The sequence below is a fragment of the Colletotrichum siamense genome (assembly GCF_013390195.1).
Source record: "Colletotrichum siamense strain Cg363 chromosome Unknown KSG_Cg363_contig10, whole genome shotgun sequence".
NCBI classification, from domain to species: domain Eukaryota; kingdom Fungi; phylum Ascomycota; class Sordariomycetes; order Glomerellales; family Glomerellaceae; genus Colletotrichum; species Colletotrichum siamense.
In genome coordinates, this window is record NW_023501023.1 from 96,358 (window position 1) to 111,527 (window position 15,170).

The window sequence follows — 15,170 nt, forward strand, 5'->3', positions numbered from 1 at the left end:
TTGATCTCCCGCGGGAGCAAGGAGTATGCAATTGAGGACTGTTTTTTATACCTACGTGTGCTCACTATGCGGTCGGGAGGAACCCGAAGAATTTTAGCTGCTTAACGTGTCGGTATATGGGCACAGTCTACGGAGAGAGTGTCGATTGGTATGACTGCAGTGCGATGCCTGTTTTGGGATGCATAAGGTACTGATGACAAAGCAATTGAACCATGTAATCTCGGTCTTTTTGACACGTGCGGATACACTAGGCTTGTCTTGCGTTTCTTTCCAAATAAAGTATCACCAAAAAATTTAAGTATTTGTGTTGTTTTAATCTCGCTTCTACGGTCTTCCTGCCTCCGGCCAAAGATCTAAAGACACACACGCCTTCCATCGGTGGCTTTGGTCTGCTTACTTCCTACGGAAGTTGAAGAAGGTTGAAAACATGCGGTCCTTCTGTCCCGGAGTAAATTCGTTCGTGCTGGTTGACCAAGTCAGTCACAATTCAAGGCAATATCAAGAGAGGAGCATTTTACCAAGCATCATCAGTATAGCCCATGTAGTTGTGAATGGGGTCCAAACCGGGTTGGTTTGGGCAAGAGTCGGAACCCTCGGGACAGCCAAAGATCTGGGTGAGCTGCGCTGGCGTGTCTGAAACAAAGTCGCCAGGCTCTGAGCAGCCACCGGCGAAGGTGTGGTTCAGACCAAACCAATGGCCACTCTCGTGAACCGCAAGATGGCCAAGGTTCCACGACTCGAAAGCGCCCTGCTCAGCGGTGAAGCCTGGCATAGTCATTGCGCTCAGCTGGCACGAATCCTTCCAAAAGGTCAACTCGTCGGTTTCGGCGAGAGGTGTAGGCCACTGGCAGTAGCCTGTAGCACCCGGCGAGTAACTGCTGAAGAAGTACAGGTTCAAAGCATCATATCCGCCCTTGCGAGTCGCCTTCAGATACGTATTGTACTCTTCCTCGTGATAAACCCAGCCCTTGTCGGGTCCCTCGTTGATGAGGAAAGCGGAACCAGTCAGGTTGTCGACCGTACGCTCAGTCGAGTTGAGCACAAGGTTGATGTCGTACCTAGCGAAGGCCTCGTGGAGAACCTTCCATTGCGCATCGACGATCTCGTCCGTGATCAGGTCCGCTTCTTCCTCGGTGCTGGCGAGATGGAAATTAACGTCGACAGTGAAGTTGCTCGGGAAGTTCTGACGGCGAACAGTCTTTTCCATGTATTGGATGGCCGGGTCTTGAATAGCGCCCTCGTCGGAGACGAGGCACCCTCGGCGAGCTACGGGCTGCGCCAAAGAGCTGACTGCGGCGGCACTGGTGAGGCCAAAAGAGGCCAGTCCGATAATAAGACCCTTCATGATCGCAGCAAGATTGTCAGCTTTGAAGTTGCTGATGACGATGACTCGGTTGCTTGTTATCAACAACACGGGCTCACCGGCTTTTTATCAACAACAAATTTCCCCATGTTTTCCTTGGCTTGATGTAATCTACGGACGCTGAAGGTCGGATCCACTTTCTTCGTATTGATGGCCGTTTCCCACTTATCCTGCTTGGCGATTGGCCCATTTCAGCGGTTCACCAACTATGTTCAGTTGCTGTGCCCGGGATCCCTGTCTACGCGGTCGGTAGCGGGAGCTGGAAGGCCAAGCGCCCGGCATCAGAGCCGTTGATCACCTTCCATTGCGGAGTTTAGAGAACTACCTTCCCTAATAAGCATAAGCTATCCCGGAAGCGACGTAGAAAGTCTCGGTTTCGCGACGATATGGTATTCCCTCAGTCCGGAAGTCAAAGCCATTGTCGCACGAGACTGACGCAACAATCTGCTCTTTACCAGAACTCGGTAGAACGACCGATGACTGAACCTCAGGTACCGTCAAGCAGGGATAATATCGAAATTGTCGCCGATTGAAATGAGCTAGGGACAAGCTTAATCGACGTCACCCCACAAAAGATTAGGCTCCGAGTCTCGTCCGGCGCGGAGGTGTGGATCACTGCCGTAGCCGGTCGATCCCAGACACGGCGACGGTGGGCGGGGACGTAGCGAAGATCAATATGCTGGACTCGCCTCCATTTGAACACACACAGGTAGACTCATTCGGTCGATGTAGGTTGTAGGTCATTTTGCCTGGAGGGTAACAGCCATCCATTTAGCAAGCGCTGCTGATGAAAATAGCTAATCGTGTTGATGAACTAAGGCAGACGAGATAAATACAGTACACAAGTTCATTTCCAGTCCAAACTGCAGGACGTGTCCGAAATCCGACGATCAATCTATTCCGTATTCCTTTTCTAGGCTTGAAATGTTCTAAAGAAATAAAGTGCCTCTTGCTTTCAAGACCAGAATTCAAAGTACACCCAACTCTTCCAACAGCTATTCATATACGCCTCCCAAGTCCTAGGTTCTTTTGACTACCTGGCTGCATCTCCTTCAGTATCCAACACAGCAGCCCTACTTTCATCACCTCACAACGGGTAAATAAACTTTTGGTTCTGGCGATCCGTCAGATCGAGATCTTCCTTGTACACATGGACAACTGTGTCCCCAGTGTCCAGGACATCGTTGTCGTCCGAACTTCCATCAGCATCCAGGTTAGCCTGCCTACGTCGATTCTCGCGGACGAGATACCAGCGGATTACAAGGCACATGGCAGGTGATATGAACCAAAATGCAGTCATGAACGCCCATGGTAAAGTGTATCTTGGTTTGTACTTGGGTTGCCAAAACCTGAAAAGGATCATTAGCGGCTTCCCCGCCGAAGAGCTAAGCGGTGACTTACTCGGGCGAAATCATATTTGCAGCCGACGCAGCAACCACACAGGTTGACATGACGGTGAGCTTCTTCGTATACCCGGTCGTGGCAGTTCCAGCCCAAGAAAGACCGAGCAGATAGGACGGCTTGAATGTTGAAATCTGAGTGCCAACTACGAGCGCGATCTTGTTGGACCAAGGGGCTGCAAGCTGTGAAGGAGTCAGAAGACGGAAAACAAAGTCATGGTATCGAAGCCTCACCTCAATTATGCCCCCAACGAAGCATGGGATGTACGATATCGCGCAGGTATAGCCAGTGCCAAGTCGAGTACCGTAAAGCATAGCGGCAGACACAAGAACAAGGAATGAACCAATCAACGGCTTGGCAATATTGAAAAGCGCGCTCTCAGCTGGCGTAAAGCCAAAACCAACGATAATAAGAGGAAGCTGCTGTGAGGTGTTGTTCGGAAGTTCGTTGAAGAACATATGGAATCTGCATTGCCATCAGTGAGTTGAAAGGCAATCAACAGGTAACAACCCACATGAAAAGCCAACTTTTGGGGTCTGTAAACGCTTCTCGAACTTGCGACCACTTCCATGTCGAATTTTTGATGCCCGATTGTGTGTCGCGGATCGCCTTGATTGTGTGTACCTTCTCTGCAGTCGAGAGCCATTTTGCCTCCACGGGTGAGTTTGGCAGGAAGAAAGCCAGCGGGACTGCCATGATAAAAGTCAGGATCACACATATAATGTGCAACCACTTCCACGACGACAGCCCGCCAATCAGTGTATGAGCATCATCGAGGAGGATCAACTTGTAAGCAACCATGGTGAGAAGTACGTTTGCGAAGCTGCCCGAAGCCCACCAAAGAAGCTGAACCCAAGGACTTTTCTTTGGAGAGAAGAATGCTTGATGAAGGATGGTGGTGCTCGGTACAATCTGCGACTCGGTCTGTTTTGACCAGTTAGTCGGACTGTGCTCATAGACAGATTCCAAAGCAAGGGAAACTCACCATGCCCAACAGAAACCGCAAGGCTATCATTTGGCCTCCTGTCTTGACAAGTACATGCATTGCGAGCAATAGAGCCCAAAGCAATAGCGATCCAACGATGAACTGTTTCTGGCCAGTTCTCTGAGACAACCATGCTCCTGGCCAAAGAGCAATAAGGTAGCCAGTGTAAAACACCACAAAAAGGTCATTGTACTGTTTCTTCGTCATGTCGACATCCTTGAAGATCCCCATGGTGCTGGCTTGCGACAGCGTGGACTTGTCCAGGTGGATCAGGAAGGCGATCCACCAGGTCTGACCAAGCAGAAACCAGAAGTTCTTGCGCACAAGTTTACCTTCCATCTCTGCAGTGAAAGAGCCGGCATTCTCTTTGTTGAGGTTGTAGAAGAGTGTGGTGTCGTCGACTTCATCCTTGCTGACGGCATGCTCATGTCTGCTCTGTCCGTTGCCATTGTCGGATGGCTTCACGTCGAGAGGAGTGCCATCGTTGGAAGTGTGGACGATCTTCTCGTTGGGGTTGTCTTCCTCAAGACATCTGTCTCTAGTCATGACGGCGGTGGGATGAGCGAGAGTAACAAAATGGGGTCGAGAAGCCGACGGAGACTTCTTGCTGATTTTCCTGCCTCTCAAGCACTGCTAAGGGCGAGTGAAGACGCCCCAGAGCGGGTGAAGAATGCGGCTTATAACACAACATGATTCCTGTTGATTTCTGTTGGAAGCTCGTCTCACCCCTGACCTGTTTGCCTCCGGGACCCTCATCCTTCAGATGCGTCTCCGCCTCGCGCTCCTTTTGCCCCTCTCGTCAACCTAATATCCGCAAGGGTGCTTGCTGCGTCAAGACGACGAACCAGAGCCAATATCTGCATCTCGGATAAAGCGGCACATACTTTGCCAGGGGCAGTATCTTATTTCGACGTCTCTCTCTGTGGCCAAGAACGAACGCCAAGAAATCCATCGCAGCCCTCCTTGGCAGTTCAGGACATCAAGGTTGCTCGTGTGTCATGCAGGACGCGCGGATCACACTAAATTTCCTACCCAGGCAACAAATCACAACGAGCTGAAGACGAAGTTGGGAAGCTCTTCCGTCCATTTAACGGAGAATCAGACGTTCTTGGCCAGCGGCCCGAAGCGGCGCGGCATACTTGGCTTTTGACGAGCTCAGATGAGATATATCACAACAGCAAACGACTCATGGTTCCTGCGAGAATTACGTCCGTCGGTACAGCCCCACATGCAGGATAACCGCACAATGAGAGGTAACAGGCCACTGAGGGGAGGGATCTCGGGAATTGACATCATGCAACTGTGTTTACTCGCTATGAGGCACAAAGATCAAGGCTCACAGGAACGTAGAAATTATCAGACTGTATCTTCTAAGTGCATTCATTGGTTCGAACTTCCAATGTTTCGGGGGCCCTTGGGTCCCTCCTCAAGCCCGTTCCCTCTGCGCGCTGTCTCTCTCCATCGCCAGTAAGGGCGCATAAACGAGCTGCTCTGCTCACCATTCAGCAGAATATCGGCAGCGTGCTAAAATAGCAAATCAGCAGTGATTGAATGACATGGATATTTGAAGTACTCACTTCACCTAGAACGGGGAGAAACTTGGCTCCATGTCCACTTCCGCCAGTGCAGACGAACACGGAGTTATCGGCGTAATTCGGCACGTAGTCAATCTAGCACACGGCCCAAATCAGCAAGACCGGGCAATTTATCCTACTTCAAAATCACTTACCACAAAGGAGTTGTCAAGTGAGTCAGTGTACCAACACATCTTTGTTGAATAAAAATCTTGTTCCTTGAAGTCCGGGAGGAAAATGGATACGAACGGCTTGATAGCCTCTCTAGCTCTGTCCGGTACAACACGAGAATCAGCGGGCGACATGGGCACAGACCATTTGCCGTCCTGCGTGAAGCCAGCATCAGGGGGGGCAGGCTGGAAGTTCGTGAACTGGAGAGTTGTCAATTCCAAGACCTTCACAAGTATTGCAAGCATTTACATACCTTAATGCCCCTGTAGCCGATCTTGATGAGGCCGTCAGATGTCCGAGGAAACACATAGATACTTCCGATGTCTTTGCCATCGACAGTCCGGGCAGCGCTCTTCCAAGTGATCACAGGAAAACGCTCAGGAGAGTACTTATCCCAGAGCCGCTCGTCATCCTTGTCGACCTTGAAGGTGACGACGCTTCCGGCTGAGGACTCCAGGTGGTACGACAGCTCGGGCAATAGTTGCGTGGAGAAAGATCCGGCTGCCAGAAAGATTGGTCACTGCAATTATTGAATTGTGGAGAGCGAACTTACCAGCAATGACCACAATATCGGCCTTGTGAACAGCTCCATCCTTGGTCTTCAGGCCAATAGCCCTTTTCGTAGATGACCCCGGGACGTTCTCTTCTATGAGACTCCCAAAACCACCTTTCTGGGGCCCAAAGTGGAATACGACGCCCTGGCGTTCAGCTACCTTGTAGAAGTAAGCGCAAGCTTCACTGCACTTAGTGAAACCAGCCGTAGAGTCGAGAACTGCTTCAAAGCTCTGATTCGAAGATGAATCCGGGATAGCAAATTCAAGGAGCTTCGAGCCCCAACCGCGCTCAGTGGCACGCTGGCGGTCAGTGGGATCACTTTTGACAAATTGTGTATCACGCAGCCCGTCACGTTCAAAATTACGCAGAGTCTCACGCTCCAGTGCACCAAGATCGGCGTCGGGTTGGACGCGAAGCATGCCGCAGCCGCTGAATAAGTCAGACCGCTCTTCTTCATTCTTTTCTTCGCGGCGTAATTCGTTAATTTTCTCCCAGGCGCTGCGACTCTCGAGCGCTAGCCGTTGATAGTGGATGTTCTTTCCGTAGGATGCTCGAAACTGCAATTTAGATAATTGTTAATTGCTACACGTCACGCATTAGAGCGAGTGTGCAGAGAACCTACGATCTTGTTATGGTCCACGGAAGCTGCCTGGGTACTGTGGGCGAAATCGGGCGAGTATCCCGACTCATCGTATTGATGTCTGTCAAAGACATGAACCCGATTTCCGGCTGTCTTTTATCAGCTCTCACAAGTCATAGGTCTTTTTTCGGGAGAAGGCGCCAAGACTCACGCTTCTTGCTGAGGGCAACCGCCAGCGATAGCCCGAATATACCCGCTAAACAGGTCGTTAGTAAGTAAGTCTGCGGGCCTATATGGTCACTGCATTCTGCCTACCACCGACAATAGCAATTGACTTTTGTTCCGACATGATATCTCAATGCGCAAATAACTTCACAGAGATCGGGTAATCGTTGCGTATCATGTTGGTTTGGCAAGGCGCGGGGAAGAGCACCTTATCATTAGTCAGTTAACCCCGAGCTCCGAAGTCGCAGACCGACGCAGCACTTCGGGAAACTGTTTATCTCCCAAGGTGTTGGACGATCTGCGGGGACCCAACGTGCCATTTTCGCTCAGATGATGGTTGCATTTGACCTACCCAATGAGGTAACGCTGTTCAGAAGGATCCCAGAAGGATCTCAGGACCACTGAGATTGACAGGCGTTACGGCAACAAAAAGCGAAAGGCCAGATGAGATGAGCGTGCGGGTCAATAACGGCATCGCAATCAAAGCAGGTTTGATGTTATGGAACTAATTAACAACTTTTTGCCGAAGGCCAGACTTTGTATTCGCATGCTTAATATCCAGCTCACAGCTGTGACTTTCGCACAAATCCTACATCTAATCAATGATCCGATCCACTGGCCCATCCACTCTTGGTTCAATTTCTTCGCCTATGGACCATTCCCAACTCAAGTAGCAACTGAAAAGAGCCTGCGACGGAAGAATAAAGCGAGGAACTAATCCAAGCATGAGTCGGAGCCGTATGCTCGGTGGTAGGAGGGTATATACAGCTTATGCTGTTCCACGTTGGGGCGGCACCACGAAGTAGCTGTATGCTCATCCTCAAGCCAACAGAGGCGAGTATAGTAGCCAGTATAGAGCTCCCGGGCCTTTCCTCCATGCGAGCTCGCGATAGCATCAAGAACCAGCCCTACATGCTCTTCTTCTGTGAAGCTAATGAAACGATCACTCCAATCTCCGCCACGATAGTTTGTGATGAGACCGGGTCCTGATTTATTCAATCCATACGTGGGATAGTACAGAGCTCCGACGGCCTAATCGAGTCATGGTAAAAGTAGACTCAAACGTCCTGTTTACCGCGCTGGGATACCACGACAGACGTGTTCGACTGTTGCCGGCTTCGTCATGAACCGGTTCCAACTTCCGGATTTTGCGGTTCAAGATCACTCTGTCTGACACATGGGGAATGAAAGCGTTCGACATGCGGTTGAAGCCTTTGTCGACACACTTCCACTCAGTCTCACCGAGAGTATCGTCAGACCAGTCAAGAGCTAAGTTGGAGTTGTGCACCATCTCATACCAGATGACATAGTAGTCAATGGAAGTCCAAATTGCATCTGTGACGTTCTCATCTGCTTTTAGACGGTTGCGCAGCAGCGACTGCTCGCTCCAATCATCGTAGACTAGGTCCATCACTTGCTTGTGGGCCCTCCAAATATTGGCTTGTATTTCCGTGATGAGAGTCTCGTTCTTCAAGACTTTGTTCATCTCTATCTTAGTGTTGTTGCATTCCGCCGATGTCATGACCGGTGGAGCACCGAGGCTTGGATCTTTCGCAATCTCAGCGCGGGTAGGCACCCTGCCACCCGGATGTCTGCCCGTCGCAAGGGCGAGTAGCTCGTTAGGATGTTGCTGAATCCATGGAATGAAGTCGATTTTGTACGTCTCGTCGTTTTCGTTCATTCTATCGAGGAGGTCAGCGAGTTGAAAAGCCAAGCGGTGATCAGCGTACGCGTGCGTGGAATTGTCGCTCTTGTATGTGACTTGGTAAGGTAATCTCATCGGACCCATCTCGGCGAACTCTTCCGTATCACCGACAAATACTGTGCGAAAGCGTCCTCCGACACGATCGCTGGCTTCAATGATTTCCCAATTATGGACGCCGACACTGTCCAGCATCAAGGCAGTAGCGAGGCTTGAGATGTCACCTCCAACAATAGCAATTGGGGCATTGGAACTCTTGCGGGCGGCGAAGTTTCCAGGGAGGTCTGCAACTTGTTTAAACCAATGGAATGGAAGTCTTGCAAAAGGGGTCGTCCCTCCCAAGTAACTCTTCTTTCCAAAGGGGTGTTTTGAGGTGTTACTCTTCCAAGAGCAGATGGGCAGAGTGAAACTAAGAAGAGGGCAGAGCCTAGGAAAGACGAAATTTATGTCGTTTTATCGTGCGACAAGTGCTACCTTCGCGGCAAGGGCTATAAAGTAGTGCTGGCGCTGCAGGCGTGGTCGACGTTCTCGTCAAGCAATGCCTCGCAGATGTGGCTGCCCGTCGTCTAAATGGTCGGCAAGCGATATCTTGACGCTTCCGACATCGTCTCGCCGTTCTCGTCATCAACTTAGCTTCCAGCGGTCACCTAACGAGATTTCCTTGATCTCATGGTTTGGTGTCTTGGACCTTGGGAGCTGCACTTCGTCCCGCCGGGAAGCTCTCGAGTTGTCTCCTTCCAATATTTGCATCCGATTTGTAGTAATGCGACCAAATTGGCAAAACCTGCGCAATACAGCGCAAGGATTTTTCGCTGCTACTTCTCAGATGTTGATCTCTCGCATGGGCCCAGTGAGATCCCTGAAGTATATGGAAACATTTCGCAGGGTGAAGAGTTCCAGGTTCGAATGGAACCTCATTGCAGTAGCGACTGCGATCCATCTTAGCCTGCCGAAACTTAATTGCGCTCGAGGCGAAAATGGTTGTATCGTTCAAGGCATCGCAAACGATTGACGAAATACCTACTCTCGTAAATTTCAGGTGATGTTGCTCAATGACCATCCGGGTTCCATTGATGCAGTGATGATCACAAGCCATCAAGGTTGAATTACAGGGGCGTCTGCAGATTTCAACCTCCCCAGTACCACACGTAGCATCGAAGCACTCGGGCTATCCGTCATATGGGGTGTGCACTCGCGTCCGAAATCGCTCACTCAATTTCTTTCGTTCAGGGGCATTGCCAACCCTCTTAGGCCCTCCCATGAAGGGAGAATGATTGTCTCCAGGCTGCCGCCAATTCTATATCTTCATCAATTAGCATTTTGCAACTCACATCAAGTCTTATATTGTCCCAGTGGGAACATTGCCTTCGGAAACTTTGAAACGACCTGAAGGTCTGGGGTTGCATTCGACGATGATGGTCGATGCGCACACGGGATTCTACTTGGTTTCCGAGACGGGTAATCAGCAACTTCTCGGCAAACGACGATGTCTTCGAAGACGGCTTTTTGCCGTCACTCTCCATTGAATTCGCTTTCTAAAATGCCCAGGTTCTTGGATGCTTCTATGGGTCTGTCATTAGGCGCGCACTATCATCCCATCTTAGTTTAGTTTGTCCAGACTACAGCCAGCATGCGGAAGACCCAGGCCAGATCCCTCATAACATCTCAAGCTCGAGTCTTGCACTTATCTTCTTCGGCGAGCCTCCTCCAAGAAACATCACAGCAAGTCAAAGTCGCGTCTGCTCCAGCTCTTCTGGTGGATCACTACACTCAGCATCAAGGTTGCAAAGCGATGTCCAAGCAGCCTTCGCCGAGTCGGTTTTCCAAAATGATTATGGTGCGTACTCTGTGCCACCAGCAAGTGCTTTTGCTCATTGATTCAAACAGCCGCTCTCCTTAGCATGTGCCTGGCCTCACAATTTTGCGTCACTTAGCTTAGACTGTCCTTTCCATTCATGAGCTATCGAACGCCCATGCAGGTCTTGTTTTGTACGTATGGATAAGACGTTCTGTCAGGTGAGCACATTGTACAGCGGTAGTATTGCAGCCTCCGTCAGACCACATTGAACGGCAAGTACAAGATTGAATTTCTGAGCTCCCTCTTAGCCAGCGACCATACCAATGCACTCCCACTTCGTTACTTTAAATATGATTCCGCATTTATGCGACCTCTTTCTCCTTTATCTGCCATCAGGAACCACTATTATTTCTACTGGGGGTTGAACCAGGGTGTGCCAACAGTTGTCGCCACGTCTGCTCCCAAAAGATGATGAATTTGAATTCCAGGATGGTAGTTGTTCCACCACAGGCAGCTGACACCGTCCTCGTTTGTACAAATCGCGTCTGGCGCTCCGTATTCTTGTGGGTTCGCAATCGCAGTTTCATATGACTTCGAAGGTCTGACCAGCCAGGCTTGAACATCCGGATGGGCCATTTTAAACTTTTGAAAGTTCTTTTCCAATATCTCATTGTAGAGCTTGACAGCAGCTGCAACCTTTGCATTGCTTTCTGGGTCTTTTTCGATCATCAAAGGGGTAAGTTGCTGGGCTATTTCAGATCATTAGCGGGATTTCGTGATTGACAGCAATGCCATAGTCAGCCATAGCTTTTTGTCATTGCTGTCATTAGCAACTCAATGAAATTAACTTACGAGCACATGTGAGAAACACAAAATTTCGGGCACCGGCATCGTACAGCCGCTGGGTCTGTTCGAAGTAACGGGCAGAAACCTTCGGGTACAGAGAGGAAGTGTCGTTCCTGTCAAAAGACTGGCCAACGTCGTTGTTGGCAATCCAGATCCCAATCAGAACGTCGTCCCAGGACCATGGGGTTTCCTGGTGGACATATGCATCGTAAAAGGTGTTGACCTGGTCCACGTAGGTCGCAATACCTTCCGTGTATGTTGGAATAAGTGTGTTGTCTGTCGTAGCACCTCCCACAGCCAGATTGTAGGCTAAGATTGTTGTGTGATTAAACTCGGCGATATCAAAACCTAGCCAGTTGAGGCCGCCAGTCGTCGTTGATCCAGGAAAAGAGGGATTGCCAATTGGATTCTTGCTCGAGGGAGCGGTGCCGTTGACAGAAAACCCGGTCTGTGTAGTAGAGCTCCCGCTAAAACTTTGTCAGCTAAATCTAGATGAAGGCGAGTCGATAAACAAGTCTTAGAGTGTATGAGGGACGACTTACAAGGTTACGAAGTATTTATTTCCGGCCGGATCAGAGCGCGGGACCGGAGAAGAGGCTGCTGTTGTCACAAGAAGCGACACAGCGAAGCGGGAAAGATGACCGAGCATGATGGCAGGATGAATTGCTTGAGCTCTCCGCTGACCGATCAAATCTATAGACTCCGAAGCTTGAGTTGGTGAATGCCGGAGCCTATCTGGGGAGTTAACAAGCTTATATATGCACCATATCAGACTATTTTCTCCTTTCCATGTCCACTTCCTCCCCATTCCGCACAAAAGCCGTCACTAGGCCTCACTTCGGGTTGCCGTCGAGGAACTCCCTGGAACCTGTCCGTCTCTTGCATCTGTCAGGCGCGTTGAAATCGAACTACCCCACCACCATCCACAAACCAAACACTAGGTGCATGCAGTGCCGAAATCCGGGGTGGTCCAATGACGACCACGGCCAAATCCCTGTTCAGAGAAACTCTGCTCCATTGATGATCTCGCCATCTGCGTTGCGACATTGGAAGACGCGGACGGTAAGTCTCCTTTCTCAATAAGGCAGAGCGCGTATTCGCTCACCTTCGGTTTCCAATTTTGAGGCCCGAGGAGGTGCAGGTGACGAGCGAAATGGGCACTGGGCTCGAGAGATTGGGGTTGTTGGAGTTGCGGGGGTCAGATCTGCCTTCCGCACAGACTATGTGCGCTGTGGATGCTTCTTCCTAGCTAATGGCTCATTCGTACTTGATGAATACAGGACTGGTGATGACCTTCCCTCCACCATACTCTCTGCCTACAAAGTACACCGCCCGGTCACCACCACTACCAGACTCTGCCTTCACAGTGAAGCTGCCTTCAACTCTTTTGGGCAATGGAACATCCAACAGACTATCGATGGACACAAAGAGGTCAGCACCGCCTACTATGTCGTCGCGCACCCCTCCTTCCTGAGTCAAGTCCTTTGCCGTTGCAACCAAGTTGAACCGAGGTTGCGGGTTGTGGGGGTTTCCTTTGAGGGCGTCACCAACTTTGACGTATCCACCTAAATGGCCCGATACGCTGATAGTAGAGGGGGTTCCCGATGTGTCATCAAGGAAAATGTCAACACCATCGAAATCCCCGCTTGTTCGGGTCTCGAAGACGACTTGGTCTTGGGAAAGTTGCTTGATCTCATCTTCGGCATTGTGAAGCACGCCCCCGAAAGGTCGAACATGCGAGATGACCGCCCCAGGAAGGAGGATTGATCCGTGCCAGACAGCCTCACGATATCTGTCGTAAACGCGAGCCCCTCCCCAAGTCACGCGAATCTTTCTAGGAGTTGACGCCGTGGCGTGAGTTTCTGCTTCTTTCTGGAGATCTCGGTGGAGAATCCGACCACTCGCATCCCAAGCCTCGATGGAAGAGTACCCTCCCGCACCAAAGAAGCTGTACCTGAGAACGAGTTTCTCGTTATCCTTAACGGATACATCATCGCCTTGAAGATGTCCGTTGTCGGTGCGTACGATCCCAACTAAGCGTTCGCCTGTTGTCGCAAACGTACGTCTTGCCCGTAAGGCCTTCGCAACCTCACCACGCTCCAGCCTGTCGGCCAAGACGCCAGTCAATCCACCCTTAGTGCCAAAGACGGCAGTTCCGGGTACTCCGCCTCCACACCGGCCCCGGTGCTCGTCCGAATTGGCGGAAACGCCGAGTTTCCAGCCCCGTTTCACGGCGTCGCGAAGAAGCCACTCGAATAACCCCCAAGCGCTGCCAATTTCGAGAAGACGTTCCAACTGGGGATGGTGCCAGGCTAGGTTGCATCGACGACCGCCAACGTGGGGGATCAAGAGGTGGCTTTCAGGTGAATGAGCGTAAGTCGCGTAGACTTCATCCAGCGGCCAAGCGCCGGGTATCAGCTCTGCCGGTCCGTCCTCGTTCCACTCGAAGCTACGAGCTACATTCCCTTTCTTGTCAAAAGGGAACTCGGGTTGACTCGTCTTCGGGTCATCGAGGAAGACGACGTTGTGATCACCTGAATCAAATCAGTCTTCCTTCGTAAGAGCACAACAGCATCTGGATCAGGTTTACTCACCGCCAGCGGCTGAGTTGCCACACCATTCTGTCCCAGGGAATACGACAAGTTCGCCGGGCGAATTAACTCCCTTAATGATCTCAAGCGTGTGTTCCCACTTCTCTTTGGTAATGTTGAAATCATTAGCAGTGTATCCGACGACGTCAAGGCCGGCAATTTCTTTGGCGTAAGAGAAGTTGTATGTGGTTGAGTTGGTGCCGACAGTGTCATCGGAGTGGACGTGAAGATCAGAGTACAACGGCCGAGGGATGGGTAGAGAGGCATCGACAGATATATAGTCAGTAGCTGTGGCAATGACAGATCCCTCGCCATCAGTTACTGCCACGACGAGATCGTAGTCCCCATCTTCGACCATCTCGTATGTGTCATTCATCACCGTCCATCCCTGAGCTGCGAAAGGCAAGGTTTTAGTCTGGACGACCTCTGCCTTGGAGCCTACTTTGGTCAATTTGACTTCAGCTTTCAGATTGCTTAGGTCTGCTGTCGCATTGCCCCAGATATCCTCGGTATGGACGTGAAGGGGGACGGGAACGCCGGGCCTAACAACTCGGGGAGTTGTGGCCTTGACTCTAGCAACTGGTCCCGGTTTGATTGGAAAAGCAATGTCAGGCTTGATAGGAGCGAACCTTGAAGTTCCGACTGGATCAATATACCACCTCATCAAGAACTTGTCTTCAACGAATGTTTGAACTCGGGTACCCCGCGATCCCCATCGTCTGTCGCCAATTCGAACAGTAATCCTATCTCCGGGGTTCATGTAACCGTCGACAATGTCAACGATAATGGCCTTTTGGAATGGTCGCTCGTGGCCCTTTTGGTCGAAACGAACAGCCAGTGACTGTACCGTCGCCGCTGTTTGTCCTTCGTGGAGAGGGCCTGGCGTGTATTCTACCGATACGTAGTTGTCTTCCTTTGGGTCGGAAGTCTGAAACAGCGCCCAGTCCGAGTAGAACTTGAAGGTTCCTTTGATCCAAGCTCCATCAGCAAGGCCACTGGCACCAACTGTGTATTCCACGATGAGTTCAGTCCATTGCCCAGCAATGAGTGTCTTTGTGTTACACTCAAGACTACCCAAGAATGGCAAGCCTTTCGTGTGACGGTAAAGTCCCTTCGGGGCGAAGTAATTGCCCGCGAGATTCGTGAGCTCCTCGTCGGACAAGGTCTTCATCGCGGCGATGGGTTTTGATGAATGTGAGATGTACGTACGGAAGGCGTGATTGCACGAATGACATTTAGATCAATTTCACCTAGCTAGGCCAATGCCCTTTGTATTACTAAGTTTATTGGGGATGCTTGCATGTCGGAGGTTCTCCGACGCAGATGTGCCCCGAGTGGAGTGTTTGGATGATCGAATCCGCCGGGAAGATGACGTGCTC

At 50.8% G+C, this 15,170-nt stretch overlaps 5 protein-coding genes across 5 annotated transcripts; all 5 read right to left on the bottom strand.

Annotated features, from left to right (window-relative positions):
• Nucleotides 1–393: 393 nt before the first annotated feature.
• Nucleotides 394–1,345, bottom strand: CGCS363_v013934 (Extracellular metalloprotease; the record flags this gene model as incomplete). Its single annotated transcript, XM_036645783.1, has 2 exons — nucleotides 394–463; nucleotides 519–1,345. The coding sequence occupies 2 exons, from the start codon at nucleotides 1,343–1,345 to the stop codon at nucleotides 394–396; spliced, it is 897 nt and encodes a 298-aa protein (XP_036488420.1).
• A 1,105-nt stretch (nucleotides 1,346–2,450) lies between these two features.
• CGCS363_v013935 (putative transporter) lies at nucleotides 2,451–4,295 on the bottom strand (the record flags this gene model as incomplete). Its single annotated transcript, XM_036645784.1, has 5 exons — nucleotides 2,451–2,712; nucleotides 2,765–2,946; nucleotides 2,998–3,229; nucleotides 3,279–3,688; nucleotides 3,750–4,295. 5 exons carry the CDS (start codon nucleotides 4,293–4,295, stop codon nucleotides 2,451–2,453), a joined length of 1,632 nt encoding a protein of 543 aa, XP_036488421.1.
• Nucleotides 4,296–5,129: 834 nt separating this feature from the next.
• Nucleotides 5,130–6,978, bottom strand: fap2-0 (L-saccharopine oxidase; the record flags this gene model as incomplete). Its single annotated transcript, XM_036645785.1, has 8 exons — nucleotides 5,130–5,273; nucleotides 5,327–5,419; nucleotides 5,479–5,694; nucleotides 5,748–5,995; nucleotides 6,048–6,606; nucleotides 6,672–6,778; nucleotides 6,841–6,885; nucleotides 6,945–6,978. The coding sequence occupies 8 exons, from the start codon at nucleotides 6,976–6,978 to the stop codon at nucleotides 5,130–5,132; spliced, it is 1,446 nt and encodes a 481-aa protein (XP_036488541.1).
• A 3,787-nt stretch (nucleotides 6,979–10,765) lies between these two features.
• aes1-3 (Acetylesterase) lies at nucleotides 10,766–11,849 on the bottom strand (the record flags this gene model as incomplete). The annotated part of the gene is made up of 3 exons (XM_036645786.1): nucleotides 10,766–11,103; nucleotides 11,207–11,667; nucleotides 11,743–11,849. The coding sequence occupies 3 exons, from the start codon at nucleotides 11,847–11,849 to the stop codon at nucleotides 10,766–10,768; spliced, it is 906 nt and encodes a 301-aa protein (XP_036488545.1).
• Nucleotides 11,850–12,457: 608 nt separating this feature from the next.
• CGCS363_v013938 (uncharacterized protein) lies at nucleotides 12,458–14,962 on the bottom strand (the record flags this gene model as incomplete). The annotated part of the gene is made up of 2 exons (XM_036645787.1): nucleotides 12,458–13,734; nucleotides 13,795–14,962. The coding sequence occupies 2 exons, from the start codon at nucleotides 14,960–14,962 to the stop codon at nucleotides 12,458–12,460; spliced, it is 2,445 nt and encodes an 814-aa protein (XP_036488578.1).
• Between the last annotated feature and the right edge of the window lie 208 nt (nucleotides 14,963–15,170).